Source organism: Nannospalax galili, unplaced genomic scaffold, assembly GCF_000622305.1.
Source record: "Nannospalax galili isolate Female #2095 unplaced genomic scaffold, S.galili_v1.0 scaffold147, whole genome shotgun sequence".
NCBI classification, from domain to species: Eukaryota; Metazoa; Chordata; class Mammalia; order Rodentia; family Spalacidae; genus Nannospalax; species Nannospalax galili.
Window position 1 is genome coordinate 424426 of NW_008355800.1, and position 27156 is coordinate 451581.

The 27156-nt window shown below is 47.3% G+C and overlaps 1 protein-coding gene across 2 annotated transcripts; it reads left to right on the forward strand.

Moving 5' to 3' along the window:
• The first annotated feature begins 1718 nt into the window (after nt 1-1718).
• Ino80c (INO80 complex subunit C) lies at nt 1719-19341 on the forward strand. Of its 2 annotated transcripts, none has more exons than XM_008853695.3 (5): nt 1719-2880; nt 9376-9486; nt 10618-10750; nt 11598-11665; nt 18887-19341. In XM_008853695.3, the coding sequence occupies exons 1-5, from the start codon at nt 2728-2730 to the stop codon at nt 19016-19018; spliced, it is 597 nt and encodes a 198-aa protein (XP_008851917.1). In that variant the 5' UTR covers nt 1719-2727; the 3' UTR covers nt 19019-19341. The 2 variants fall into 2 exon arrangements, with proteins under 2 accessions (XP_008851917.1, XP_008851918.1); XM_008853696.3 differs by having other exon boundaries at nt 1730-2880; nt 10618-10729.
• Nucleotides 19342-27156: the final 7815 nt, after the last annotated feature.

A 27156-nucleotide genomic window follows, 5' to 3' on the forward strand; every position in this document is an offset into this window, starting at 1 on the left:
AAGAGCCTGATTCAAACACAGCTTCTTCTGATGACACTTGGGAAACTTCTTTGGTTTTGTTTTTGGTTATTTTGAGGCAGGTCTCACTGTGTAGCCCTGGCTGTCCTGAGATTCTCTATGTAGAACAGGATGTCCTCAAATTCTCAGAGATCCACCTGTCTCTGCTGCAGTTAAAGGCATGTGTCACCATGCCTGGTGCCTATGAAACTTTATAAATGTGTATCTTCAGGTGGATTTGACTCTATAACATTTTGTTTTTTAATATTTTATTTATTTTTATGTGTATGAGTGTATTCCTTACAAGTATGCACCCATGTCATGCAATGCCCTTGGAGGTCAGAAGGCAATGTTAGTCGCCATGTGGATGCTGGGAATCCAATCGGGTCCTCTGTAAGAGCAGTCAGTTCTCTTAACCGCTGAGCCATTGCTCCAGCCCCTCTATAACATATTCTGAAAGACCTGTAGTAGCATTACAAAGTATTTGGTAAAAGAACTGTCAAAGGGACAGTAGAGTTTACAAAAGCAGAAGACAAGAGGATGGTCATGTTGTAGATTCTGAGAGAATTTCAGGAAGAAAGCAATCAGATGAGATCAAGACTGAATTTAGTAACTGGAAGCCAAATGGCAGTGCATCCACTTGTCTGACTTAAAAAAATATTTTATTATTATTATTATTATTTATTTGTATGAGTGTATTGCCTACATGTAGGTGGTGCACCCCTAACTCACAGAGATCCGCCTGCCTCTGCCTCCCAAGTGCTGGGACTACAGGCGTGCGCCACCACGCCTGGCTTAATATTTTATTATTTTTATTTTATGTATATGAGTGTTATGCCTGCAAGTATGGAAGTGCACTTGTGTCGTGCAATGCCTGCGGAGGACAGAAGAGGCTGCAGGATGCCCTGGAACTGGAGTTACGGACATTTGTTAGCTGCCACGTGGGTGCTGGGACCAACCAGGTCTTCTGCAAGAACAACCAGTGCTCTTAACCACTGAGCCCTCTCTCCAGCCCCAGTCCTTGTCTGACTTTTATATTTAAACTTAGAGCCCAGCAGGATGCCCTGTGCTCAGTGTCCTCAAAGAGTTATTCAAAATTCAGACAGAGGAGCTTATTGGAAATAGAATTTGAACTGAGGCAAAATAGATGGTCTCCAAACAAAGAACTAAGCACTCCAAGGAGAAGAACCAATGGTAGCAAAGGACGATGAGTTAAGAGACCAGTGTACGGAAGGAAACCGAATGCATCCCTGGCAGGAGCACAAAGAACTAATTGTTGGGAATGAAACAAAAGAAGAGCATGCGGCTTGGTTATTAAGGACTTGATACGCAAACTGAAAAGCTACCTGGCTTCCATCCTGAGGATAAAAGGGCCCTGTGCATAAGAAAGTTAAGTGCTACAGTCAGATTTGTAATTTAAAAGCCTGTTCTGGCAGCCGGTGGGAGAGATGGCCTGGAGTCAAGGATGGCTTAGGAAATGATGGGGGCTCAGACTTCCGCATGGAGACTGTCACAGGGATCCCTACGCATAGATGGATTCACTATGGCAGGAGCAGTGACGGGAGAAAGGTAGGTAGGGTACCAGAAAAGGCTTGCTTGGGTGACTGGCTGGTTAGAGATGCAAGGAAAAGCAGATTTAGGTGAGGACAGGGGTGGAGAAATGGCAATCAATCAAATACCCAGATACATATGTTGCTGTAGCTTCTAAGTTGCTGTTGTAGGGATTCACTCGTTTATTTACTACATCCACACATACTATGATGCACCAATAAATTGCAAGTTACTGCAACTGCAGACAACTGATAAAAGCCTGTCCCCAGGTGGAAGACACAACTGGCTCTCATCTGAGATTACATTCTAGCACGATCCAAAAGACAAATCACCCAGTTAGAAACCACTGAGTTCGAGATACTGTCACAAAGGTTCTGGAATATAAGGCATCGAGCTGCAGACGTTAGTTTTCCATCTGTGACCTCCCTGAAATCTAAAGTTTTGCTGATGGCATGCATTTGGTGAAGAGCGTGAGGAATGCTTCCAGGAAGTAGTCTTGGACTTCTAAAAGGTTAAGAACACCTCAAACTCTGGTCTGGTGCGGATACAGAAACTTCTTGGTAGGAAAGCAGCAACAAGGCCGGTAAACTGCTTGGCAATCTTCTTATTGCACAGATAACGAACTTCCTTCCCCATCAAGAAGGGCACAACGGCACTTCCCTGTAATATCGGAATTTATGAGACAGATGCATTGAGGATTAGGAGTCCCAGGCCAGCCTGAGATACATGAGATCCTTTGGAAAAAAAAAATTCAATCTTGATTTAACGTGAGAAAAAGGAACATGCTTATTAATATTTTTAAATGTAGTTATTGGCTAAGTGTGGTGCACACGACTTCAATCCCATAACCCAGATGGCAGAGACCAGCCTGGTCTACACAGAGCTCCAGGCCAGCCAGGACTACATAGAAAAACATTATTTTAACGTAGTTATTAAAACATCAGATGTTCACGACCCTGCAGACACGAGCCCCACGGCCCAGGTCCAGCTGCAGCTACGCCCTGCGACTCCGCCCGACCCGGAAGAACACTTCCAAGCTCCGCCTCGCAAGAAGACCGAGAGCAGTTCCCGATATCAGCCAGGGTTTTTCCGCCAATCCGGAAGTAACCGGCAGCCGGAAGTTCCGGGCCGCCGTGGGAACGCGGTGGGGGTGGGGAGCCGCGGGGGACCCGGGACAGGATGGCGGCTCAAATCCCCATCGTAGCTGCCACTTCCACTACCGCCGTAGCCCGGAACAGCAAGAAGAGGCCGGCCAGCCCTTCCCACAACGGCAGCGGAGGGGGCTACGGCTCTGGCAAGAGGAAAAAGCTGTCCGCCTCTGGCTTTGCGCAGGTACGCTTCCGCTGAGCAAGCCTCTGTGGAGCCGAAAGCGCATGCGTGGACCCGTGAGTCTCCCGAGGGCGCATACGCGGGGCGGAGCGGAGGCTGGGGCGGCACATGCGCAGTGCCAGTGTGTGTGGGGGTGCGCCTTCTCTCGGGGGACGGCCACAGTAGACTCTTTGCCCATTGGAAACGCGTGTTTTGACCCATACTTCGGACGTGACTTTGTTTAGTCCCCGGCGTTACTTTGTAAAGTGGGGGATTTTAATGGCCGGCGGTCTACAGGACTTCCGCTTCTGTCTCTAAAGCTGGCGAAATGCAAAGGTGGAAGGTGGATGTTCCCCTCCGCGTCCTCATCCTTAGGAAGTGCCATCTGGGATCCCTGCGTTCCATCCTGACGTAGATCTGGTCTGTTATCTGTGCCAAGTGATTGGAATGGGACGATGAAGAAGCACTGAGCACAGCGTGTGGCACACAGACCAGTTAGACCAGCGGGGACTCGCCGGCAGAGATGCATGCCTTTGCTTGATGCTGCACCCTAGGCACAGCTCGAGGTCCAAGATGGGAGGGTTGTGCTCAGTGCCCGGTGTGGTTTGCTCTGTGGCCTTCCCAGAACCGTCGTCACTGCATTAATAATTGACACGCCCTCCACCCACTTTTAGTACTTTATTGGGGGTTATGTTTGCATACAATAAAACACACGAACCACGTTTATTCTCCAGATAAGCTAGCATTCCGAGAGGCCCTGACGTTCCCTTTGACTTTGTCCTCTTGCCTCAGCCTTCCAGTTCTGACACAAAGCTCTTCCCGCCCTACCAGAGATAACTGCTGTTCTGCCATCTCCTACGTTAATTAGCTGTTTTCAAACGTAATCTAAAGGGAATCTTACTGACATGTTTTTGTCTTCGTCCCTCAGTCCGTGTGTCGTGCCCCCCCCCCCTCCGTACTGTTGTAAAACAGTGGTTTTTGTTTTCTTGGGACGAGGAAAATATAACACACTTGTCTTGAACTCCTAATCCTGTGTCAGCCTCTGTTCTGCTGGGATTAAAGGTATGGACCACCACACCCAAGTCTGTGTGTTCTCTTTTTATTTTTTTTGAAATGGGGCCTCATGTTTTTGAGATTAGCCTAGAACTCAGTATATAGTGCAAGCTGGGCTTGAACTTGTGCCAGTCCTGCCTCAGCCTCCCAATTTCTGAACAGATGTGTACTACCATGCATGGCTTTAAAGTGGACCTTCTTTTTTAGTGATGAAGATCAAGCCCAGAGCCTCACACAGTGTATCTAGCCAGTAGCACAGTAGAATTTTCCAGAGGGGGGAATAAGGCTGAATGAGGAGCAAAGTGCACAGTGTCACATACTGGACACTGTGAAGGCCACGTGTAATTTTAGAAAGAGTAGTATGGCTGAATATCATGATCTTTGAACAGTTGGTGTAGAAAGAGTTGTTTGTTTGTTTGTTTGTTTGTTTGTTTGTTTTGAGACAGGGTCTCCCTATAGCCGCAGCTGGCCTGGAATTCACTGTGTAGACCAGGCTGACCTTGAACTCACAAAGACCTGCCTGCCTCTGCCTCCTGAGTGCTGGGGACTAAAGACATACGCCACCATGCCTGGCACAAAAGATTATTTTTTAAATGAACAAATCTAATCTGTGCCCTCTGCTCAGCTTTCCTGTTCTGTTTTACTCCAGGCAGCAAGTAGTTACAGTACTGTGGCTGTCTTGTCTCCAGCAGCATGCCCAAGTCCTTATAGAGGATGATGGCCTCTCCACCTTCCCAGAAAGCTTCCAAAAAGAAAGAATGATAGATATTCATTGTACTAGTTTCCTACTGATGCTTTTACAAATTACCAGAAATTTAGTGGCCTTGATAATAACACACGTGTTTGCTCAGAAGTCCCAACACAGTGACTGGGTTGGTTCTCTGCTGAATTAGTTTCTTGGAAGCTGAAATGAAAATGCAGAGTGAGCTAAGTTCTTGTCTAAAGGTTCTAGAGGAGGGAATGTGTTTAAAGCTCAGTAATGTTGACAGAATTCAGTTCTTGTCTGGTTGTGGGAGTGTGGGTCCTTGTCTCCGCTGGCAGGCAGTTGTTGCCGATAGCCCTTATCACCTGTCCTCCAGCTCCATTTGCCTCCTCTCTAGCTGGGTGTGGTGGCGCACACCTTTAATCCCAGAACTCGGGAGGCAGAGCCAGGTGGATCTCTGTGAGTTCAAGGCCAGCCTGGTCTACATAGTGAGTTCCAGACTAGCTGGGGCTACAGGGAGACCCTGTCTCAAAAAGACAAAAAATAAAATGAAATAAAACCAACTTTCTTGATAGAAGCCTCTATTTAAGAAGATGTGAACTAAATCTATGGTTCAGAAAAAAAGCTCTTGGATGATAAGACACAGAGATGATGATAGAATCTTCTAGAATTGCAATCAGTCTGAGAATGCTGGACCCATTAGATCTATTTATTTATTTATTTATCCATTTATTTATTTTTGAGACAAGGTTTTACTATGTATACCAGGCGCTGATCTCAAGCTCACAGAGATCCACCTACCCCTGCCTCCCAAGTGCTGAAATTAAAGGCATGTGCCAATATACCCGGCCAGATTTATTCATTTAAAAAATAATCATTTTTCCAGCTTTTAGAAGATTGTGTTATTAAATCATGTTTTTTCTGGAATTAGATGTAGTCCTCATATAGTATATGATTGATTCCTTCAGTGCTATTTTGTGAACATTCTTCTGAGACTTTAAAAAATCTAATGAGGACTGTCGAGATGGCTCAGTGGTAAGGGCACCTATCACTGACTTGATCCCTGGGACCCACATGTGGAAGGGGAACAGTGACTCCTGCAAATTGTCCTTTCACACACACACACACACACACACAAACACAGTCAGATGCACAAACACACAGACACCCCATATATACACACCACCTACCCCCACATAAGGTCTCATGACCTTAACAGAAATGAAGAGGAAGGCTGGTGGAAAGAAGAGGTTCTTGAGGACTTTGAAGTTAGCATGAACAGTAGCAAAATGGATTTACATTTACATTGACATAAATGGGTTAGGGGAAAGTGTCCATACAGATAGATGAAGAGAATACTCTTTGCTGATCACTTGGGGGAAAGAAAGAAGGGAAATACAGATCCCTGTGTCACCAAACACTGCCTCCATGTCATTGAGAGGACTCATAGTAATGAGTTAGGAACCAGGGAACACAGTATGTCAGACATTTGAGAATCAAGTGAATGACTTGGGCAGAGGCTGGTGGGCCCCTATGCCTTGCCAACTCTGTGTTATGGCAGACCCAGTTTCTCAACCCTGGAATTTACATCAGCTCTTTCAGTTCTGCAACCAGGGTGCAGCCCTTAGCGCTGGGTGTTGCTTCCTTGCCTCACCATTGGGCCTCTCCTGTCTCAGGGCAGGATATTTTATCTCAAGTCTCTTAGTGGTAATAGTGCTTTCATAATATGGAAATGATACATCATCTTACATACGATTTTATTGCAGCCAGGCCTCAGACTTGACTTTTCCTCTGACTAAAGGCCTCCCTATCATCCTGACTCAGTTCTCACACCAGAGTTTCATCAAGGCTGCAGGAGAGGAGAATGGAAGAGCAGGGGTGGAGTAATGGAGTGGGTTGAGGAAGAAAAGCAAGCAGAGCCAGTCTGGCCTTGTGTGAGCTTTATCTGGTGGAGATGCCATAGAACCCCCCACCATGTGATAGACAGGAGGCCCTCTGGAATTCAAGGCAAGTGTGTATCACTGAGCATATCCCAGCCCTTCATTAGTGCCCTTCTTGACCCTTCTCTAGCCTGTTGCCTGGAACAGAGGGTGACAACCCCCATTACTGTCAGCAGGAGCACTTGTCTGGTGGGGTGACCGGCAGAACTTCTTGACTGTCCAGCCCACACTGCCTTGGTCCAATGACTGCTTTTAATGGGGCCCTCTGGAGATACTCTACCTGTGTCCACTGGGAAGAGGAGGGGGAGGGAAGAGGAGGAGAAGGGGAGAGAGTAAGGAAGGTAGGGAAGGAGGAAGGAAGAGAGAGAGCAAGCTAAATTGCAGTACCCTTGGAGGATGGTGCTGGTGCTGGCCAGACTGTCCATGGCTCTCATCACTGTTGAAGTTGAAGGCCTTGGGGCCCTGGTTTCTTCCTAAGCAGTATACTTTGTTTCTCCTGGATCATCTCTTTCCTTGTAATAGTAGCAAGTCTCCTTAGATCTGCTTCCCTCTGTTACCTCTGAATAGTGGCAGGAGGTAACAGGTCTGGAACTGTAACCCTGACAGGTCTGGAACTTGCTATATAGACCAGGCTGGCTTTGAATTCATAGAGATCCACCTGCCACTGCCTCTGGAGTGCTGTAATTAAAGGCTCATGCCACCATGCCTTTTAAAAGATAGATTTCAGGGCCTATGAAATAGTTCAGCAAGTAGAGGTGCTAGCATGCAGGCCTGACAACCTCAGTCCCATGGGTAATAGGAGAAAACTGACTCCCGAGAGCGGTCCTCTGATTTCCACATACAGTTGCCTGTGTGCATATGTGCGCGCGCGCGCACACACACACACACACACACACACACACCAGTCCTCTGATTTCCACATACAGTTGCCTGTGTGCATATGTGCGCATGCGCGCGCGCGCACACACACACACACACACACACACACACACACACACACACACACCATTAAATAAATAAAGATTTCAGTGTGAGTTTCCTAAAGCCTTAGGTTTTGGGTCATGACCGGAAAGACTGGCAAAGGATAAGAGGGCTGTCCACACTGAGGAGGTGTGAGCAGAGTTTAAGAGCCCAGGCCCATGGAGGGACCATGGAGAGGAGTCTGGGAAGGTGTCTGAGATTGTGACAGTGGGTGACTTTGCCTTTACTTTTGTTTCCTGCCACAGATCCTATGGCGAGGGAGAGGGCACACACACACACACACACACACACACACACTCACGCGTGCACACACTTACCTTCTAAAGTCAATAAGCACTTCCCCAGGAACACAACCACTCTGCTCCTAGGTATTTACCCAAGCGAAATGCAAACACCTTATGACAAGCTGTTGTAGTTTGATCTGTGTTGCTGTAATAAATACTATGACCAAAACCAATTTAGGGGAGGAAAGGGTTTCTTCCATTTTACACTCCCAGGTCACAGTCCATTGCTGAGGGAAGTCAGGGCAGGAACCTCAGAGGAATGCTGCCTGCTGCCTTGCTCTCCCTCTGGCTTTCTTCCTGGTAGCTTTCCTATACAGCCCAGGCCTACCTGCCATGGGGTGGTGCCTCCCACAGCAGCCATCAGTCTGTGAAGACGGTTCCTCACAGACATGTCCACAGGTCATGGAGGCAATTCTTCTGTAGAGGTTCCCTCTTCCCAGATGACTGGGTTGTGGCAAGTTGACAATAAAAACTAACCAGAGCAACAGCTTGCTTCTTTGTGTATTTATTTATTATTTATGTGTGTGTGCTTGTGAGTGTGTGCACGTGCACGGCAGCTTTATTTAACATTCAGCAGGAGAATGGACAGATTTTAGCTGTCCATACAGTGAACTCTAGTCTGCTGAGAGGTAGAAAATGCAATCAAACAAATTGCTGAGCTACACAGAAGGTGGGAAGGCTTCAAAACTCCATTCTGAGCTAAGGAGGTGCAGGCCACACACTGCCAGATTCCTTCTATATGAAGTCTGGAGGAGGTGAATATAATACTGAAGAAATCAGAGCAGCAGTGGTTGCCCCGGGCCAAGAAGGGGCATGAGTGCTGTGGGCTGTGGGCAAGTTCAGCATCCCGGTAGGGGCTTTACATTCCAGTGTCAGTCGTTGGCAGACTCAGGAAGCCTACATCGGAGACATGCGTATTTCACTCTACAAAACTGCATCTTGGCTCTTTTGAAAGTTTATTGTTGGAATTGCATTGTACACAAATGTGATTTCTTATTTCTGCTTTTGTCTCTGAGGTTGTTAGCACGAAGTCACTACTTTGTTTTGAAGCATGCCCCTGCTTGTTAGGGCACTGACCTCTGGCTACAGCCTGCTGGCCCTTCCACTCCTTTCTCAGAATCCCCGTGTCTTGTCCTCATATGCAAACAGCTCCAGCCTGTCCTTAGCAGACCCTGAAGGCTAGCCTTCTCATTTCAACACAGCTGATAAGATCAAGACTTAAGAACTATGTGGTATCATGGAAGGGTTTGAACTGAAAGGTTGTGTTCTGTGTAGCCTTAAACCAGGCCCCTAAGCCTCAGTTTTCTTTTCTGTAAGGTGGGAATAATCACCTCTTTTGCAGTAGTTGTCAGAATAAAAAGCCAGCTTGGGTTGGATAACCCCCCTGAGCTTGGCACAGGGGGTGTAAGGACACAGCAGCTGGCCCTGCTGTGGCCTCTACACGTGCAGCTGTTGTTCCCCAGCTTCTGGGCAGAGCCACCTGCTGAGCTCTGGGCCCCTTGTTGAGAGCGGAAGTGGGGAATCCACTGGCCCCCAACTCTTCTTTCTATATTTTTAGGGTGTCAGCATGGAGGCTGTGAGTGAGAATAAAATGACATCCTCTGAGTTCAGCACTGGACCTACGGAGAAAGCCGCCAAACCCCTGCCATTTAAGGATCCCAACTTTGTGGTGAGCATCTAAGGCATTAATCAAATGCAGTGGTGAACAGCTTCACCTCAGTCTCTGATCCTGCTGGGCTGCAGCTGAGGTGACTGTGGAGTCCCCTGCTCCCTGGGGTCCCAGTCGCCTCCTTCTCCATGGGCTGTTGAAGAGGGAGGCACGGCCTCTTTATTCCCAGTGTGCCAGCCCCTGAGGGCTGAGGCCTCTGCAAAATTCAGATAGAGTAGATACATTTTTTTTTTTTTTTTTTGCTTTTGAGATAGGGTTTTATTGTGTAGCCCTGGCTGGCCTGGAACTCGTAGTGTAGTCCAGGCTGGCTTCAAACTCACAGAGCTCTGCTTGCCTCTGCGTCTGGAGTGCTGGGATCAAAGGTGCCTGGTTTGAAGTAGAGCTTTTAGGGCTGGTCTTTTCTGTAGTGACTGATTCCCTGCCCTTCTATTGGTCTTCATGAATTTTAGGCGAGGCTTAAAATAGGAGCACACCTCCTTAATTTCTTAAGTTATGTGTAAAGTAGACCAGGGTCTTTCCATTTCGTTTTGTCATCTTTATACAACAACAACAAAAACTTCCAGAAGGCTTGCCATGCCATGATTGAAGCTTATTTAGTTTTCAGGAACACTAGTAATTACAAGGTGGAGAGAGGTGCCCTCAGAAGGGAGTTGAAGATGTCATTGTGAGAGTGAATCTGACTTAAACTTATTTTAAAGGGATGAAGTCATGGGTGAGTTTGGCAAAGCTAGACGTAGTAAAGGATTTGCTTTCCCATGTGCATTGAGAGCATAGCCTTTCGCTTCTGCTCCATCACCAGCTGGCTGGTGGGTTTGGGAAGCCCCCAGCTAAGCCCTTCTTGTTTGCTTATTTTTGGTTTTCTGAGACAGGGTTTCATGTAGCCTAGGCTGGCCTCAAATTCAGTATGTAGCTGAGGATGGACTTGTCTCCTGATCCTCCTGCCTTCAGTCCATGTGTGTCACCATGCATGGCTGAGAGCTCTGTTCTTTAAACAAAGATTAAAGTGTGCGGACAGTAAGGCACTTTTTCAAAGGTCTCAGCAGTACAAATAATAACAGCCCTGACTGAGCATTGCTGTCACAGTCTCGGGTTACCGTGGTGACTGTCTTCTCACCCTCCCTTTCTTTCCAGCACTCGGGCCTCGGTGGTGCAGTAGCCGGCAGGAAGAGCAGAGCCTGGAAGACCCTCAAACAAATCCTGGCTGCTGAAAGGGCGTTGCCGTGGCAACTGAACGATCCTAACTGTGAGCTGTCTAGAGCCTTCTGTGTGTTTATAACTCTCTTACAACCAGCCTACGTTATTTGATCATGTTTGCATTATCATGGGAAACTGTTTGCAGCTTGAGAGTTTTTCAGTGGCATCTGCCCAGGGATATTATGCGTGTATTTCCTCCTGAGTTTGTCTGTGTTAATCTGTTTGTTTGTGTTGTCACGGGTGTGTAGGTTTTAGTGTCGTTATTAAAATTTCAGTCAGGAGAAACAGGTTCTAATATGATAGAGTTGATGTTTCTTTTAGACAAACTTCTTATTTAGAAGTCTACTCTTAAAATTTGTTTTCAAGAACAAGGTAACCCAGCTATAGTATGAGATTAGGAGGGTTTCCGACAAGCAGCCTTGTTAAGGACCACTCTGCCTGTAGTGTGTCCAGGTCTGAAAGCCCTGCTGGGTGCTCTGCTCAACCTCATGGAAAGCTTAGGGTCCCAGATCCTCCACCTCCTGTTCTGCTGTGCATCTCTCATGGGGATGACTCAGGCGGTGACAAGTTAGTCATCAGGGTGTGGCGCTGGAGTCTGGGTGTGCAGATCCAGTCAGTGGCTCTTGCCTTTCGTCACCACCAGCCCATGTTAGCTGGAGACTGAGCTAACTCTGGGCAGATAGACCTGGCCATTCTGCTGGGCTTGACGGCCCCTGGTGGCAGGACCAGAGTCCAGGCCTGCACTTACTGTGACGTATTGTGACTTCTAAGACACCTCCCTTATTTCTCTAGTTAATTTCTGGAGGGTTTTGTGAGTATGTAATCACATTTCAGGAATGGTTATTAAATGTTATTTTAGAAAAAAAGAAGGAATTAGAATATTTTAAGGGTAATTTGGTCGTCTTTCTTTTTCCTAGACTTCAGTATTGATGCTCCTCCATCCTTTAAGCCAGCCAAGAAGTACTCTGATGTTTCAGGTCTTCTTGTGAGTATAATTACACTTTCTTCGTGTTAAAGTTATGATTCTGTGGTGATGTTGATCTAGGCAGTGTGCAGTGTCGGCCACCAGTGTCCTGCCTGGTACTGGGACACTGTGTGCGGGTGGCAGGCTCTTCCAAGGAGTTCCTGCTGCAGCCGAGGTGTCTGTGGAGGTGACCTGGAGAGGTGATTGCTCCAGAAAACAAGACCCACCGATTTCACTCCCTTTTCCTCTGCTAATTAACTATCTGAGACAACATAAACAAACTTTTGAAAAAACCTCTTAAAGTTTTAAAATACTGCATTTTAAATGATCACAAGGAAAAATGACACTAGGAAAAACTGTTCTCGTCCGGTGACGGAGCTCAGTGGTAGGGCACCTGCCGAGCATGCTCAAGACGCTGGATTGGATCTCCAGTGTCAGAGTAAAGTCTTGACCAAGGCACCGTAATAAAGATGGTGAATTTTAAACTCTAAGCCTTTTCACACACATATCTACAAGTGCTGGAGCCCTCTGCCTGTGTGGTGTGTGTGGATCTGGTCCTTTCTCCTCCCGACCACAGCACAGCACCACAGGTGCTTCCAGGGAGCAGTTTGGAGGCACTGGCAGGGCTCGGGGAGTGGGACTGAGGCAAGTGCGAAGGCCCAAGCGCTGAGGAGAGCCTGCCGTCATCATGCAGTAGAGAGTAGGTTAGGCACCTGTATGGGGTATCCAGTTCACACCGTGCTTTCCCATGAAAAGTGAAAAGTGGGGTTTTCTCCTAATTACAGCAGTGATGACGCATACTGCTTTTCTTGGGGGAGGGGGCAATTGAGACAGGGTCTCCCTGTAGCCCCAGATGGCCTGGAACTCTCTATGTAGACCAGGCTAACCTGGATTTCTACCTGCCTCTGCTGGGATCAGAGGTGTGCCCTGCCTCGCCTGGCTAACATACAATTTTTTTAAATTATTTTAATTTTATATGTAGGAGCGTATTGCCTGCATGTATGTAAGTGCACCCGTATTGTATAATGCCCTTGGAGGTCAGAGGAGGGTGTCAGATCCCCTGGAACTGGAGTTATAGACGGTTGTTACCTGCCATGTGGGTGCTGGAATTAGAACCTAGGTCTTCTGGAAGAACAGCCAGTGCTCTTAACCGATGAGCTGTCTCTCCAGCCCCCTAACATACTAATTTTTAAACTTATATAATTTAAGTACTTTGCAGTTCTCATGAGGATGTCTGACTCCAACTTTTGTGACCAACTGGCCAAATTCTATGAATTATGCAAAGGAGAATTGACTCCCTCGTCACACATAATCCCCTCTTTTCTCTTGGTAGTTTGCATCATTCTGAGTTGTACTTCTGTCTGAATGCGCATGTTAGGGTTTGGATGTTTCTTCCCTTGGTGATGCCTGTGCCGTGAGGCTGGGACTGGATGCGATGTTGTTGAGTAAGAGGCCTTTAAGAGGTGGGCTTGGTGAATTAATGCTATTTCTTGGACATGGGTCATGCTTGGGTCGGGTCCCATAGGGATGAATTAGCTTCTGCAAGAAGGGGCTGTCATCAAAAGACCTTCTTTTTCTCCCTCTCCAGTGCTTGGCCTGTTCTCTTTCTGCTGTGTTGAAATGCAGGGCTGATGGAGTTGCTGGGATGCTGGCGCTGTGCTGTTCGGACCTTCCAACTGCCACACTGAGAGTGAAGGAAGCTTCTGCTTCTCTTCATAAACTGCCCTTTTTTTTTGTTTGTTTGGTCTTTTTTGAGACAGGGTCTCCCTTTATTCCCCAGCTGGCCTGGAACTCACTATGTAGACCAGGCTGACCTTGAACTCACAGAGGTCCGACTGCCTCTGACTCCTGAGTGCTGGGATTAAAGGCGTGTGCCACCATGCCAGCGTTTTGGTTTTTGTAAGCAGCAGCCCAGAATGGCCTGGAACACTGCTGTGGCCTGTTTTTGTGCCTCCTGAGTGCTGGGATTAAAGGCGTGTGCCACCATGTAAGCAGCAGCCCAGAATGGCCTGGAACACTGCTGTGGCCTGTTTTTGTGCAGGTGTGCATGGCACATCTTTCCTGAGCTTTTTACCTTTATCTGTATCTTTTCATCCAAAGTGAATTTCTTGTAGAAAGGTTATTATTGGGTCTTGCTTTTTACCCAGTCTGAGAGGCTGACTTTCAGCTCTTACCTCTAGGTTATTCGAATTTCCAGTCACTGCTAGTCTGGCTGAATTTAAATGTCCTTTCTCACTCACGGTTTTCTTTTGTTCCGTTTGTGCTTCTTATTTCTTGTTGTGGTCTCCTATCAATCTAATTGTGCATTGTTCTAAAAAAGACTTTAGAACAGTTTTACATTTATGGTAAAACTCAAGATACTCTAGTCTCTCATATCCCAGATTCACTTTCTCCTATTAGTAACATCCAAGGTGTATTTGTTATGATTAGTGAGCCAATAGAGATATAGTTGTTATCATTATTATTCAGAGTTCCTTAGGTTTCCTTAGTTTGGGGCCCAGGATGTAGCTTGGCAATGGAGCTTTGCCTCACATGCATAAGGCCATGTGCTTGATTCTCAGTACTGAAAAGAAGAGTTGAGAAGAAGAAAGAGAAGGAGGGAGGGAGGGGAGGGGAGGGGAAGGAAGGAAGGAAGGAAGGAAGGAAGGAAGGAAGGAAGAAGGGGGGAGGGAGAGAGGGACGGGAGGGAGGGGAAGGAAGGAAGGAAGAAGGGGGGAGGGAGAGAGGGACGGGAGGGAGGGGAAGGAAGGAAGGAAGAAGGGGGGAGGGAGAGAGGGACGGGAGGGAGGGGAAGGAAGGAAGGAAGAAGGGGGGAGGGAGAGAGGGACGGGAGGGAGGGGAAGGAAGGAAGGAAGAAGGGGGGAGGGAGAGAGGGACGGGAGGGAGGGGAAGGAAGGAAGGAAGGAAAGAAAGATGGCTCAGTAGTTAAGAGCACTGGCTGCTCTTGCAGAGGACATGGGTTCAAGTCCCAGCATCCACATGGCAGCTAACATCTATCCATAACTCCAGTTCCAGGGGAATTTGATGCCCTCTTCTGACCTCCACCGGCATTGCATGACACGGGTGCACTTACACACAAGTAGGCAATATACTCACACACATAAAAGTAATGAATAAAATATTTTAGAAAGAGAGAGAGTTCCTTAGTTCTGCCCAGTGCCCTCTGTGCAGGACCTGTGTGGGCTACTGTGTCCTGTTTAGTTGTTAAGCCTCCTTGGGCTTCTCTTGGCTGGGGCTGTTTCTCAGGTTTTCCTTGTTTTTAATGACTTATCACGTCTTTGTTTTGTTTTGAGACGGGGCCTTGCTACGCTGCCGTAGCTGGTCTTAGATGCCTGAACTCAAGTGATCCTCCTGCCCCAGACTCCCAGTGGCAAGGATTAAAGGCATTTCCGCCACAGCCGGCTGACCTTGTCACTTAACAAGTGCTTGTCAGATACTTTGGTAGAATGCTCACCTGTTGAAATGTGAGTCATGCTTTCCCCATGAGAATGTTGCATTAACTGGACATCTAAATTGTATTTAAGCCAGGCATGGTGGTACATGTCTTTAATCCCAGCACTCAGGAGGCAGAGGCAGGGGGTCTCTCAGTTCAAGGCCAGCCTGATCTACATAGCAAGTTCCAGGGCAGCCAAGGTTACATAGTGAGACTCTGTCTCAAAATGCTTTTTCCTCTTTTTAAAGTCTGAATGGTTGGCCTCCTCTTCTCAGTACATCCAGTAGTAATGTGAGTTTATTAATTAATGAGTACCCTGTGGCAGCGCCTGCTCTCTTCTGCTCTTTGTAATATCCTTTACTGCCGTATGAGCTACAGCACAAGTCGATTGTCACTAACTTTTGCTCGAGCTGTCCCTTAGAGAGATAAAGTCATGGGGAAAGGAGTTTTATCTTCACTAGACTTGTTCTGGTTCAGTCTAGTTCTGCTCCTTCTGCTGGCACACCCTCCGGGCTCACTCTGCATTCTCCTTTCTGGGCTTGCAGTGTGTGCCATTTCTTGTCAGTCGCCCACAAGTAGGTGTGTCACACACTTTGCTTGTCTCAGTACTTGTTTGCAGCAGAACTGATCTGGCACCAGGGACTGTTGTGTCCCCTGGGTCATTTTGAGCATTTGGAAGCCATGTGTGTGGCCAGGCTGGGAGGGTGGCCCCTTGGAAAGTCCACTTTCTCCTCATGGCAGACAGCTCAGCAGCTGGTAGAGTGGTTTTCCCATTAGGTGACATGACAACCGTTTTGAAAAACACCACTCCAGGCCTCTATGCCATCAGCAGAGATCTCGCCACCTAGATAAGAATTGCCTAAAGCCTCTTGCCCTGTTGCATGTCAGGATAAGAAATTCAGAACATTCAAAGAACTCCACCAAAACACTGAAGGACAGTCCCTCAGAAAAAATGGCAAAAAGCAGGGCAATTGCTGAGGAAGTACAGGTGACCAGTAAGCACACCGGTACTTAAACACAAAACAGAACTCACCAAGGACTAAAGACATTGGGCTACATGTTTCAGCCACAGCACAAGGAAGTTGTGTGTTCATATGCTGCTGTGTGGATGGGAAGGGGCATTGAAATGACCTCGAAGGACAACTTGGCACACTCTTGAGACACAAAGGCCTATGACCTGGCAGCTTGCTCTCTAGGCAGTCCCTAGAGAAACAGGCTGAGCAAGGAGCTTCAGGAAGCAGGACTTCTGAGAGACTGTTAGCAAAGGGATGGAACCCTGCTCAGGTCTGGCACTGGGACATGTTCACACTGTTCTATGAGCTGTGGATGAAGTTCTAGGATATATTCAGAAGATGCAAAGCAGTGGAACCATGGTGTGCTGGATGCTTTAGTGTCAACTTGACACACCTGGGTTGAGGGAGCCTCAATTGGGGAATTTCCTCCACAGGACTGGCCTATGGCCATGTCTGTGGGGCATCTTCTTGATTGTTGAGTGATGTGGGAGGGCCTAGCCCACTGTGGGTGGTGGTGGTGCCATCCCTGGGCAGGTGGGCCTGTGTTGCATAAGAAAGCAGGCTGAGCAGGGGCCAGGAGAGCAAGCCAGTAAGCAAAGTTCCTCCATGGCCTGTGCTCGAGCTCCTGCCTCGAGGTTCCTGCCCTGAGTTCCTACCTTGGGCTCCCTGTTGAGCTGTGACCTGGGAGGTGTAAGATAAAATAAACTCTTTCCTCCCCAAGTTGGTATTGGTCAGAGTATTTTGTCACAGCAATGAAGAAACAAACTAGGATACATTGCAAGGTCTCTCTCTCTCTCTTTCTCACTCTCTTTTTCTGTCACTCATACACACAGATACATACATATACACACAATATTCACACATTCATACATATACACACATATATATACCCAGAGACACACATATGCACACATACACATATACACACACTCATACGTACACACACATACATACCCAGAGACACACATATATGCGCACATACACATATACACACACATACAACACATACACACATTCACACACACTCATACATATTCACACACACATATATATATACATAGACACATGCATACTCAACACATATGCACATATTCACACACAGACACAGACACACCCAGACATACACATATACATACGTACACACAGACACACTCATACATACGTACACACACATACACACACACAAACATACACAACTTTCTCTCATGGGTTTGTGTAAGGTTATAAATGGTGAAAGTCTGGAAGGGTGCCCACCGATCAGTGATCAGTGTCTTCCTTGGGAAGCAAAGGACGTTTAGGTAGAAGGTGGTGGTGGTAGAGGAGACTTCTGTTTCATACTTAATTAAAAAAAAAAATTTTATATGTCCTAGTGCTCTGCTTACAATGTAAGTGCACTGTGTGAATGCTGTCCCCACTGAGGCCAGAAAACGGGTGTCGGATTCCCTGGAACTAGAGTTAGGGACGGTTGTCATCTGCCATATGGGTGCTAGGAATTGAGCTCAGGTCCTCTGCAAGAGCAGCAAGTGCTCTTAACCACTGAGCCATCTCTCTAGCCTCATACATAATGTTTTGAATTTATTTTTTAGATGACAGCACATTTCATCTTTTACTTGTAAAACATAAAGTTGCAAAATTTCAAAAGCTCAGCTCATGCTATGTTTACCCTGACACATCTGTCCCAATCAGCCACGTGACTGGTTCCCTGGTGCTTGTATGCCGCAGGAAAGCAAGCCCTCAGGGCCACATCTGCATTAGGCCCTGTTAGAAAGCTGTAAGCTGAGTGGCTCTGGAGACCCATAGGGGAGCCGAGAACAAGGACTTTCACCTCTGCCTATCATCTTGAACCCCAGGGGGCCCAAAGCTGCTCTCTGGGTTCCCCATGGGAAGTCAGCCTTTTTCTTTCCTCCAGATTGCAGAGACAGACTCCAGAGGAAGGCATGCTGTGGAAAGGAGGTTCTTTCCTTGTTCAGCTTGGGGATATGTTTGGCCCACGCTGGTCTGTTCAGAAGGCTGCATGCTCGCTCCTAGGTCAGGTCCAGTTTATTCCAGTTTTTGTTGGTGCCACAGAGCTCTGTATTCTGCTTTGTGCAGCAGCCTTCCTGGCCGTGAGGTTTGAGCTCGGTGGTTCATAGGTTCATACAAAGAGGTCAGATAATCCAATTCATGTGGCTGTGAAACATGAGGGTGGCCTGCCCCTGCCAGATAGTTTGCCTAAGTGCCATAGGGCCAAAAGCCCTTCAGAGACTTGTTAGCATTTAAGCCACCATATTATTACGATCATCAAAGGAAACATGATTCACACAGCATCTCCCAGCACATCTCCCATCCTCCCACTCTTATATTTCTTTCTGCCCCTGTTCCCTGAGACTTGGAGGGCTTGACAGAGATGTCCTGTTTAGGAGCGGGTGGGAGAGACGTCCTGTTGGAGGCCGCGCTCTCCACAGTCTCGTATTCTGATCACTTTGAGTAGTTAGAGTCTCTGCAGAAGTGGGAGTTTGAAGTCAGGGAAGTGTGACCATGATGGATGCAGTCTTGGGCCGGCTGCTGGGCCCTCAAAATGCCAAGAAGATTCCCAGGGTCTGATGGGGCTGCTTCCTCTTCTTGCCAGCTGTACCCTGGAGTGTTCCTCAAGTCTGGGAAGATGAAACTTTGCCAGAGTGAGCAATTTAGTGTTCTTGAGGACAGCAAAACAAGATGCATTTCACACTGAGTCAAGTAAAAAAGATTTAAGCACGTACTTTATTGCCACCAACAGCTTTCCGCCCTTCCTTCCTTCCTTCCGTCTTTCTCACCTAGGCCAACTATACGGACCCCCAGAGCAAGCTGCGGTTCAGCACCAGTGAGGAGTTTTCCTACATTCGGAGACTGCCATCTGACGTGGTCACGGGCTACCTGGCTCTAAGAAAGGCCACAAGCATTGTTCCCTGAGCCTGGGAAGTGGAGAGGAAGTGGAAACGGCCTCAAAGGCAGACTTTGAATTCGTGGTTTTGTTTCATGAAAACAAACTCACTCTGCTGTTAGTCTGAAAAATGTCGTTTCTGCGCCTTGGAAGGAATGCCTGGCTTTACTGTGAGGCTTTTCCCGTTTTCCCGCCAAGTGTGAGATTTTTCCCGTTTTCCCTCCAAGTGTGAGATTTTTCCCGTTTTCCCTCCAGGTGTGATATTTCTGGTTGAGTTAAGTTACACTTTAGTTGTTGCTTCAAGTAAAATTGCTTGACGAGAAAATATAGTAAAATTATGCATTTAATTTAACTCAGGTAAGTCCCTGAATTTCTGTTCTGAGTTGTGAGCTCTCATCCAACATTTAAAGACTCTACAGTTAATCCATATGGGGCTGGATTGTTCTGGAACCCAGCAAGCATGCTGGCCTTTCTCCTCCAGGACCAGGCATTGCCTTGCACCCCAACTTCGCCTTGTGTCTGGGAGTGTGGGAATGGACACTGCCACTTGCTCCATCGAGGAATCTTGTCTGGGTTCAGGATGTGCCCTCACCTGCTACAGAAAGTTGCTGTTTGCCCCTCACCCCACCCTGAGAAGGCATGTGGAGACACCAGTTTTCTGTGTTAGTTACTGTTCTCATTCCAGTGAACAAGTTCCTGGTCAGAAGCAACTCAAGAAGGAAAGGTTATTTCGGCTCAGAGTTTGAGTGCATCATGGCAGGAAGGGCATGACTGCAGCCCTGTGAGGTGCTTGTCACACTGTATCCGTGGTCAGGGAGCAGAGAGGAATTTTAGTGCTCAGCTTGCTTTCTTAGTTTTATTCAGTCTGAACCTGTAGAGAGGACTGGCCCCAGGGATTCTGGGCCAGAGCTGCCTGTCTTGAAGATTATCACCCAGATGCCTTTTGAGTGTACGTTAGGGTTGGGGTGTGGGGAGTCCCTTCAACAACCCTCTCCAGGTTTAGAGAAAAGGAAAACACTAAGCTGAGTAGCTGGTGAGCACCCTATGGACCAGGGACAGCTATGCAGAGCCTGGCTTCCCTCCCCCCAGGAGCAGCATTCCAGGGCCCTTTAGCACCTACCCTGTCTCTAGCAATCATAGCGGAAGGGCAGGCAGGGTGCTGTGTAGTTCCCCATCCCAAGGGACCTGCTCTGCTAACCAGAAGAGTAGGAAGGCATTCCTAAGCCCCTAGTCATCAGAGCACTGAAGACTGGTACCAGCATCTCAAACTTGAGTGAGCATTAGCATCACCTGAGCGCTGACACTGGAGATCCACCTCGAATGCCTGATGACAGGGTGGTCCAGGGCAGGCTGAGAATTTATATTTCTAATGGGATCCTCCAGGAAGTTGACTCTGCAGCTAAAATGGAAGATACCAGAAAGACCGGAGGCTATGGCTCAGTTCCCACCCTGGCTCATGTGCTTCTTACCAGAAGGCATCTTGGGAAAATCTCCAGCTATCTTGTCAGGAGAAACAAGGAAATGGTAAGCCTAGGGCCTTTCCTGCTCAGCGTCATCCTCCTACTATGCAGAGAAAACTGGGGGTAGCCTTTTTTTTCCTTTAAAGAATCCCTCCCCCCTATATATGGCATGGCTGTCCAGCAGTGAAGCTGCCTCAGACCTGTTCAGACTCTCCAAGGTCACGCTGGCCCTGTCTCCATCCTGCATCCACCCTCCAGGGAGAGCCTGTACAGGCTCTTGCTCCCACCGCCTCCCTTCCTAGGCTGTGTTCCTCTATGAGTCACCTAGCCACCTGCTAAAGAAGGCTCCTGTGCCACACTGAAGTTACCGACCTAGTAGGACCCAGTAATGTGCCTTTGCCTCCCATCCCAGCATGACCCCAATGTGCACAGGCATCTGAGAGCTTTTGGCCACCTCAGGCAGAAGACAAGTGCCTGGCTGCACACCCCCTCTCTTCCTGAGCCCTTGAACGCCTCTTCAGTTTCAAACAAGTGAGTAATCAATCCTGTGCTGACACAGCTCTTGCCTGACCTGCCACTTGTTCTCAGCCCCAGCTGCATGCAGGAATCACCTCTGGGGTGGGGGGAGGAGGCTCCGAAACAGCCAGCGATTTCTGAGTTTGTTTCAATAGCCAGCTTTATTAAGGTATAGTTTAGACAGGGTGACATTCACCAACTTTAAGTTAAAACGCAATGAATTTTGAAAAATGTGTACAATCAAATCCCTGTTACAATCAACATGAAAATTACCCATCGCCACATACTGTGGGAGCTGAGTTTTCTCTTTTTCTTTCTTTTATTTTTATTTATTTTTTAATATTTTTATTATTTTTATTTTATGTGTATGCGTGTATTGCCTGCATATAGGTAAGTGCACCCCTGCCGTGCAATGCCCGCAGAGGACAGAAGAGGCAGTTAGAGCCCCTGGAACGGGAATTACAGACAGTTGTTAGCTGCCATGTGGGTGCTGGGATCCAAACCCAGATCTACTGCAAGAACAACCAGTGTTCTTAACCACTGAGCCATCTCTTCAGCCCCTTTTCTTTTATTTTTAAATCAAAGCTGGAGTTTACGAGAAAAGGTTTTAATAGAGATTTAAGCAAGGGCATTACGGATGAGAGGAGAGAGATTTTAAAAGGCCAGTTGTGCACACCCAAGGGCTGGGTGTGGACTTCTCCAGAGCACTGGCAGTCCAACATCTCCATCATCCAATTGTAATGAAACACAAGCCAAGGACCTCTGTGCTTCAGGCATACCTCACAATCTCACCTAATTTGTTGCTAGCTAATTAAGCCACTTTTTTCTGGTTGGAAAACAAGATTCCGTTTCAACTGTGCAGAGCAGAAGCCTGGCTGTGGTAGGATTTTTCTGTTTGTTTTGTTTGTTTCTTGGCAGGATCTCCCTAGTCCGAGCTCATCTGAAACTCTGTAGACAAGGCTGGCCTAGATCTCAGAGATCCACCTGCCTCTGCGTTCCAGGGACTCGGATTAAAGGCGTACGTCTGGCATGCCGTGGTAGTTTTTAAACTCTTCGGATGACTGTACTACACAGCTAGTGCCTGGAGCAGTGATGTAACTACAGAGTATCTCACATGAACACATTGTCTGTTTCAAGATCAACCAGCTCTTTCTGTCCCAAGGTCATAGACGGTTAAGGAGTTCAGAGTGTGTTTCATTACCATAGTGGAATAAATTCAAGGAGTTTATTTAGGTCACAGTCTGGAGACAGAAGGACCATGCTGGTGGCTCAGCTCTGGTGAGGGCCCGTGGCTGCATCACACAGTGGCTGCAATACATCTGAGAGGCGGATCACATTAGAAACAGGAGGCGGGGGCTGGAGATGTTGCTCAGTAGTAGAGTGCTTGTGTGTGCCGTGCAGAAGGCCCTGGGTTTGACCGCCAACACTGCAAAAACAAACGAACAAAAATGGTGAAAGAAAAACAAAGAAAACAAAACCACGAAACCAGAGAGACTGGGATGGCTCAGCCCCTTCCAGACACCTAGCCTAAGAAAAATAAGGACCGCCCACCAGGCCCCACCTCCTAAGGGACCATCTCCCCATCACAACACTAAGGACCAAGCTCCCAAAACATGAGCCTTTGGGGACAAACAACATCCTTTTTTAAGGTATCCCACACTAAAGTCAGAAACATGAACATCATGCAGACTCCTCTTCTGTCTTTACCCCCACACTCAGCCTCAGGGTTTCTCCCTCACCCCTCACACTGCCCCTCCTGTTCTGCTTGGCCCTGATCCAGTCTGACCCCACAGTACCTCATCCCCTTCCTGGATGTTGCCTGGGTCCTAACTGCTTCTGATACTCCACGACCCCTCTACTCTACTGTGCTGTCAGGGACCCTTTGAAACTGACTGACTTTTCCCTTCACGGCTTGTCTGTTGGCAGTTTGTCACTGTCATCTGGAGTATTGAGGCATTGGTGCCCAGGGTCCAAAGGATCAACCCAGTTCTTAAAAGGAAGAGTAATTCTTGGGGCTGGAGAGATGGCTTAGCAGTTAAGAGCACTGACTGCTCTTGCAGAGGACCCAGGTTCGATTCCCAGCACCCACATGGCAGCTATGAACTGTCTTTAACTCCAGTTCCAGGGGAATCCAAAGCACTCTTCTGACCTCCGAGACATTGCACAACACGGGTGCACTCACATACATGCAGGCAATATACTCATACACATAAAATATTTTAAAAAAAAAAGAAAAAGTAATTTTCTGGGTTTAAGAAATCATATTTTCTTTCTTATTTTAACTTTTTGGGTTTTGTTGTTGTTTTTGAGATAGGGTCTCACTGTATAGCCCTGATTGGCCTAGAACTTGCTATGTAGACCAGGCTGGCCTCAATTTCACACAGATCCTCCTACCTCTGCCTCTGAGCCACCATGTGGTGCTGAGTACTGAACCTGGGTCCTCTGGAAGAGAAGCAAATGCTCTTAACCACTGAGCCACCTCTCCGGCACCTAAATGTGTTTTGAAGCTGATACAGCACCTAACAGAGGGTTAGAAGTATCTTCCATGACAAATCTATTTTCTGAACCCATGACTCTTGGGAAGAGATAGCAGATTTTTGCTGTTACCAGTGATTTTATCTGTGCGGTGGGAGGAAACTGTAAAAGGGTAAGGAAAGAAACCGAGGTGGAATAGAACCTGGCCCGTCACCAAATAGAGCAGGTGCTTTGGGGAGCAGTTACAGTGGTGCCTTCTTAACATCAAACAGTGTTATTTACGATGGTGTTCTTATCTGAGTCTTAGCTAAGAGAATGTGTCACCTTGTTTGGATCTCAGTTCTTAAAAAACAAAGTTTTTTTTCCTTTTTTAAAAAATACATTTTTATTTATTTATTTACTTATTTATTTATTTATTTATTTATTTATTTCACCTACTTCCCAGAGGGCACCCTCCCATAGCCTCCCTCCACCCACTAGAGCCCTATACACTATCATCCCTGCTACTGTCTGCTGTGTTGTTGGCACCCCCAGCCATTCCTCACTACTTGCCCTTCTGGTGAATCTAGTCAGCCTTTCTAGAGATCTTTGTTTTAGGAGGGTCAGCTGTTTCTCATCTAGCGGTAATCAGTTGTCAGTATTCCTTTGGATAAGATTGGGGTCTGCTGTTCAATTTCCCAGTTCTATGCTGGGTTACTATCTGGGAATCCCTTTGGCCAAGTATTTTTGAAAAATTGGAAACTTGATAGATTTTGATATTTGAAGACATTTAGGAATTCTTATGGGTACTTTAGTGGGGCTGTTGGAATTGTAATGTTAAAGGAAAGGGTTCATACTTTACAGACACGCTGAAGAATTTATGGACGAATGATAGGATGTTTGAGATCTCTTTTAGGATGTGATGGGGTGGGAGAGAGGAAATGGATGGAACAGTGTTGAAACAAAACTGGCCCCGTGTCATTATTGTTAAAGCTGAGTCCCACCATGCAGAACTTTGCACCACTCTGCCTTTGGATGCATTGAATTTCTCCAACATCTCCAACGACATGATGTTTTTATCACTAGCAGTTGAAGAGAAAATGCTCAATTCCTGAAACTTCTCACAAAGAGTAGGTCTAGGAGGAAAGCACCACAAGGTAGTGAGGTTCTCTAGATCTCCCTGTTCCGTTGTCCCAGAGGGATGTCAGTGCATGGTGCTTGATCAACTTCTGTTGCCATAACAAAATTCTGAGGAAACACCTTGGAAGTGGACGGAGGTCTTTCGGCTCACTGCCTCCCAAGTTTCAGTGAGGTAGCTCCCAAGTTTCCATGTCAGCTGGTTCCATTGTTTGTGGACTTGTGTGAGCCAGAACATCATAGCGGCCAAAGTGTGTAGCTAAGAAACAGCCATGCTCGCCAGCGCCCATGCCACAAGACAGAAAGCAATGAGATCTTCCGGGAACTAAGCACACAGAGGGATTGTTGGGGCTAACAAAATTGCTTTCCCTTAACTTCAACTGGGTTTATGTTTTTGTGCCTTATTAAGGAATGACCTGAGAAAAAGAAGCCCTACAAAAATGCCTGTTGTATCTGTTGCAGAAACAACCCCCAGAGACTCCCAGTGCCTTGCAGGATGACCTTTTTGGTTCAGCACCCAGACTAGGAGCTTGACCACGGTTTGAATTGCATTTCATTCCATTTCTGCAATTGGCTAGCCCTGCAGTCTTGACAAGTCTCTAGTTCACTACTAAATTCTTATTCCTTCTCTGTAAAATGAGCATCCAATATATTCACCTCACATGAGGATCCAACGGGAGAGTCATCAGAGCATTAAATCCAGTCCCCGGAGATCTGGCTGGGACTGCCCACCCCCTCAGTCCATGCTTCAGAAAGGCTGATCTTTCCTGACCTGCTTTCTGCTTCGTTATTTCTCTCATTTCTTTGGCTCCCGGGATTCTTTGATTCAAATTTGCAGCCCATATGTAGCAAGCTGAACAACATCCGTGATGGACGTCCCTATGTGCTTGTGTCAGTGGGCTCTCTGTTATTTTCTTGGTCTTCCTTGCTTATTTTAGACATTTATTCTACCTTTTATTCTGTGCACTTTAACAAGCCACTCAATTTTTTTATGGGACAAAGGAAGAAATAAATATAGCTAAATAAATAAGCAAACAAGGGCTGGGCATGTAGCTTAGTTGGTAGAATGCTTGCCAAGCATACATAAGCCCTAGATTTGATTCCCAACACTGCACAAAACACAGGTGTGAAACATACCTTTAATCTTAGCACTTGGAGAGGCAGAGGTAGGCAGATATCTGTGAGTTCAAGGTCAGCCTGGTCTTCCAGGCCTGCCAGTGCTACACAGTAGACCCTGTCTCAAAAACAGTCTGTGACAGACCAAGAGGGAGCGACTTGTGGTGGATGGCCAGGAGAGGACTCTGATGGTTGAGCCCGTGGGCCTCCTATACATCGGTAGTACTTTATGTCTTCTTTGGTGATCACTGTGTATGCTACTGTGGTCTACTTTCCATGGATAACAAGCCATACACCTTTCAAAGCAAAACAAGGGATAGTTATTTGCTTGTGCTGGTGACAGGGTGGGTGGGGATAGGGACCCCTCCTTCCCACTGTAAACACAGGACTCCTGGATCCACCTGGGTTTCTTCCATGACTCATGGCCTCTGTTCCCTGGCACTTCTTTTCCAACTGCAAACAAAGCCTTTCCTGGAAGAGTCAGTGTTTTCCTGGCCTCCAGGATGCTGGCTGCTGACAGGTGCACAGCGTGCTCTGAACACAACACACTCCTCTCTGGGGTCAGGAAGATGAGTCACATCCACCACCCTGGTGGCTCAGAGCCTTGGCTCTTCCAGCATGCCTGTGGGAGAGCATGGCCTGGGGTTGTGCAGTGTGGACTACTGCAAGGACTTTCTGCAGCGATCCAACCCAGGCCTACCTGATACCCCTCACAACAACTGGGGAGGAAACTGGTGACTAGTGACAAAGATTTGTGCTTCTGGTCTTTTCAAAGAAAAAGTCTCTAAAGATGATTCCAGACCTTGAAAATGATGCCCCGAAGGGTTTTGTTGCACAGTTCCCCACACTTCTTGCTTGAACATCTGGGAAGTTTTGTAGAGAAGCAGTAACCTAAGGATTTGTGTTTGGTGCACTAGATTCCCTTTCCCAGAAAGAAACAGTCCCAGGGATGTTGGGCATCCACACGGGAGACATGGCCCCAGCTTGTCTCACGGCCTCTGGGAAAGGGGAGATGTCAGGAAGATGTGTGTCAGCTCATCTGGGCTCCCTATCCAGAGCATCAGCACTTCCCTCCTGTGGCGCTGTGCAGTTTGAAGCCCCTCTCCGGGTGCTGAAGACATATTTCTGCACTTGCAGCCTCTGGAATGGGGAGCATGCTCTACTGTTCATGATCTACTCCACGTGGCATTCCAACACAGCAGAATTAAACAGGTCATTATGGATGCCACTTTTCTTTTTTTAAAGACTTTAAAATTTCATGTGTATAAATGTTTTGCCTACATGTATGTATGCATGTATGTGCATCATATGCATGCCTGGTGCTCAAAGATGCCAGGAGAGGGCACGTGTATAAATGTTTTGCCTACATGTATGTATGTATGTGCATCATATGCATGCCTGGTGCTCAAAGATGCCAGGAGAGGGCATCAGATACCCTGGGACTGGAGTTACAGGTGGTTGTGAGCCACCCTGTGGGTGCTGGG